The following is a 3,087-nucleotide window of genomic DNA, read 5'->3' on the forward strand; positions in this document are numbered from 1 at the left end:
TTGACTTTAACGGGTAGACCTGATGACCTATTGATCCGCATTGACTTTAATGGGTAGACCTGGTGTCCCCTTGGCCCCATTGGCTTTAATACGTAGACCTGATAGCCTATTGATCCGCATTGACTTTAATGGTAGACCTGATGTCCCATTTGTCCCATTGACTTTAATGGGTAGACCTGATGTCCAGTTTGTCCCCATTTACTTTAAAGGATAGACCTGGTGTCCTCTTTGCCCCATTGACTTTAACAGGTAGACCTGATTCTGGGGCTAAAAATGCCCATTTTGGGGATCGGGAAAGCTCCAATTTTGGGTTAAAAACCAGCCGTTTCTGCACCCCCAGGTGAGCCCGGATCGCCCGGACCTGACGGCGACCCTGGATGGCTCCACCCTGGAAGGGGCGTGGCACTCAGGGGAAGGGCGGCCACGCCCCAGCCACACCTGGGTATCCTTTCCCCTAAACAGGAGGGCGGGGCTGGGGTGGGCGGGGCTTAGGGCGGGGCATGGGGGCATGGCTCTCCCAACACGCCTTGACAGGTATCAAAGCTCCTGGACCTGCCCCGCCCCACAGAGGCCCCGCCCACCGAGCAGCCACGCCTCCAGCTGGGCGTCACCTGGGAGCCCGACTCCGCCCACCGCCAGGTGACGCTGCTGCCAGGTGAGAGCCACGCCCAATCCCTGTCACGGCCCTTTGAGCCACGCCCCCTTTTGCCGCAGCCACGCCCCTTTTCTCTCCTAGACGAGGACGAGGCCTGGTGGCAGAAGCCAATCGTGGCCCAGGAGCTGTTTTGGTAAGACACGCCCTCCGGAGAAAACCACGCCCCCTCAGTGAGGCTCCACCCCCCAGGAGAAAGCCACGCCCAATCAGCGAGGCCCCACCCACCTGGACCTTCCCTCAGCCCCCCCTTATGTTTCCCCATGGGGTGAGCAAGCCACGCCCCTTTCTGGCTAAACCACGCCCATTTGCTGGTAAGCCACGCCCCTCTCTTACTAAGCCACGCCCCTTTGCTGCTAACCCACACCCCTCATGGCTAAACCACACCCCTTTGATTAAGCCCTGCCCACCTCGACCCTCCTTTAGCCTCCCTTTGCTTCTATCCCAATACGGGCTCAAGCCACACCCCTTTTAGCAAAACCACGCCCCTTTATGACCAAACCCCGCCCCCTCAGGCCCGAGGTGGGCGTGGCCACCCCCCAGGTGCTGTGGGAACAGGTGGAGACCTGCCGGGAACTACTGGAATTGGAGCCGTGGAGCCGAGATGAGGCCACACCCACCCGGCCCCTCCCTTGGGGGGCGGAGCCACGGACACCAGTTCACACCAGTTTGTCCCAGTAAGGGACCAGTGTGCTTCAAACCCCCTCCCAGTGCCTCTCAGTGCTCCCAGTGCTCCCAGTGCCTCCCAGTGACTCCCAGTCCTCCCCAGTGCCTCCCAGTGCTCCCAGTCCATCCCAGTCCATCCCAGTCCTCCCAGGGCCTCCCAGTGACTCCCAGTCCATCCCAGTCCGTCCCAGTCCATCCCAGTGCCTCCCAGTCCCTCCTAGTCCATCCCAGTGCCTCCCAGTGCTCCCAGTCCCTCCCAATCCCCTCCCAGTCCCTCCCAGACCCTCCCCGTTCCTCCCAGATCATCCCAGTCCCTCCCCGCAAGGGGGTGTGGATTAGAGGAGGCGGGAAGGAGGTTTAGTCAATGGGAGCGTATTTTTTTTTTAAATTAGTTTTATTTTTAACTTTTCCCTTTGCCCCCTCCCAGTCCCTCCCAGTCCCTCCCAGTCGAGCACAGTCCCTCCCAGTCCCTCCCATTCCCCTCCCAGTCGCTCGCAGTCCCTCCCAATTTCCCTCCCAATTTCCCTCCCAGTCCCTTCCAATCCCCTCCCAGTCGAGCGCAGTCCCTCCCAGTGCCTCCCAGTCCCTCCCAGTACTTACCAGTCCCTCCCAATTCCCTCCCAGTCCCACCCAATCCCCTCCCAGTCGCTCGCAGTCCCTCCCACTCCCTCCCAGTCGAGCGCAGTCCCTCCCAGACCCTCCCAGACCCTCCCGGACCCTCCCGGACCCTCCCCATCCCCTCCCAGACCCCGACATCTCACTCCTGCTTCGCGCTTATAGAGCGTGTTTAATTAGCATCTCATTTGCATGTCATTATGACATCATAGTCGGGTGGGGGGCGAGGCTCCGCCCCTTCTCTAGGCCCCACCCCCCTCAGTGACGTAACGCGACGGCGCTTCCAAACTGCGCTTTATTGGTAGAGGGAGAGATGTGACGTCACAGCACGATGACGTCACTTGGGAGGGGCGGGGCCGGTCCCAGTGCTCCCAGGGCCCCCTCCCAGCACCTCCCAGCGCCACCCAAACCCCCTCCCAGTCCCTTCTGTGAGAAAAATCTCATTTATTGAATTTAGAAAGACGGCAAAAGTTTGCAGAACAAAAGGAATAAAACGAAAAGGAAAAATTACAACACGTGTTGGGTGTCCTAGGCACGCAGGATTCCCAGGAACACACCCTTCAATTCTAAAGTCCTGCTTTTTAAACATTCTTAAGGTTCAACCCTGTTTATGTCATAGAAGAGGCGTTCCCCTCTTTCTGGTTGGTTGTGTCGTGCTGGGAGCTGGAGTGTCCAGCAGCACGGCAGCTTCCAGGACCAGCCATGTGGTATAAGGGGTTTCCTTACCAATATTCATTTACAGTTCCCTATTCCCGTTCACATGTTTCCCTGACACCAGTTCCAGGCTGAATCTGGCATCTTACAACTCCACGATACGCCCTATAGGTTAGTAAAGAAAAACTCTTATGTTAGTGATTTGTTACATTCATTTGCTTGTAATAAAACCGATTCTTTATTTCTCACACCATCAATCTCTGATCACACCCATTAGAATCTCACTGGAGCCAACACGACATTTTGCGACAGCTCGACCAGTTGTTTAAGGAAAGAGTGTGTGATGGAGCAAAGCTAAATCCACACATCTGGGATACTTCTGACACTCCTCAGCAGGGCTAATATTGATTTGTTTTCTTTGGCTAGGTAAGTGCTGCCCAAACACATTACCTAGGGTATGTAGTTCCAATCCAAATGATGAAAAGGAGATGTGCAGGTTT

General features: G+C 56.6%; 1 protein-coding gene across 1 annotated transcript; it reads left to right on the top strand.

Moving 5' to 3' along the window:
* Positions 1-340: 340 nt before the first annotated feature.
* LOC113979191 (geranylgeranyl transferase type-2 subunit alpha-like) lies at positions 341-788 on the top strand (the record flags this gene model as incomplete). Its single annotated transcript, XM_027706655.1, has 3 exons — positions 341-442; positions 544-655; positions 737-788. Coding segments are annotated over 3 exons (266 nt in total), but the record flags the coding sequence as incomplete, so codon positions are not given.
* Positions 789-3,087: the final 2,299 nt, after the last annotated feature.

Source organism: Neopelma chrysocephalum, unplaced genomic scaffold, assembly GCF_003984885.1.
Source record: "Neopelma chrysocephalum unplaced genomic scaffold, ASM398488v2 Primary Assembly neopelma1_60456, whole genome shotgun sequence".
Lineage (NCBI taxonomy): Eukaryota > Metazoa > Chordata > Aves > Passeriformes > Pipridae > Neopelma > Neopelma chrysocephalum.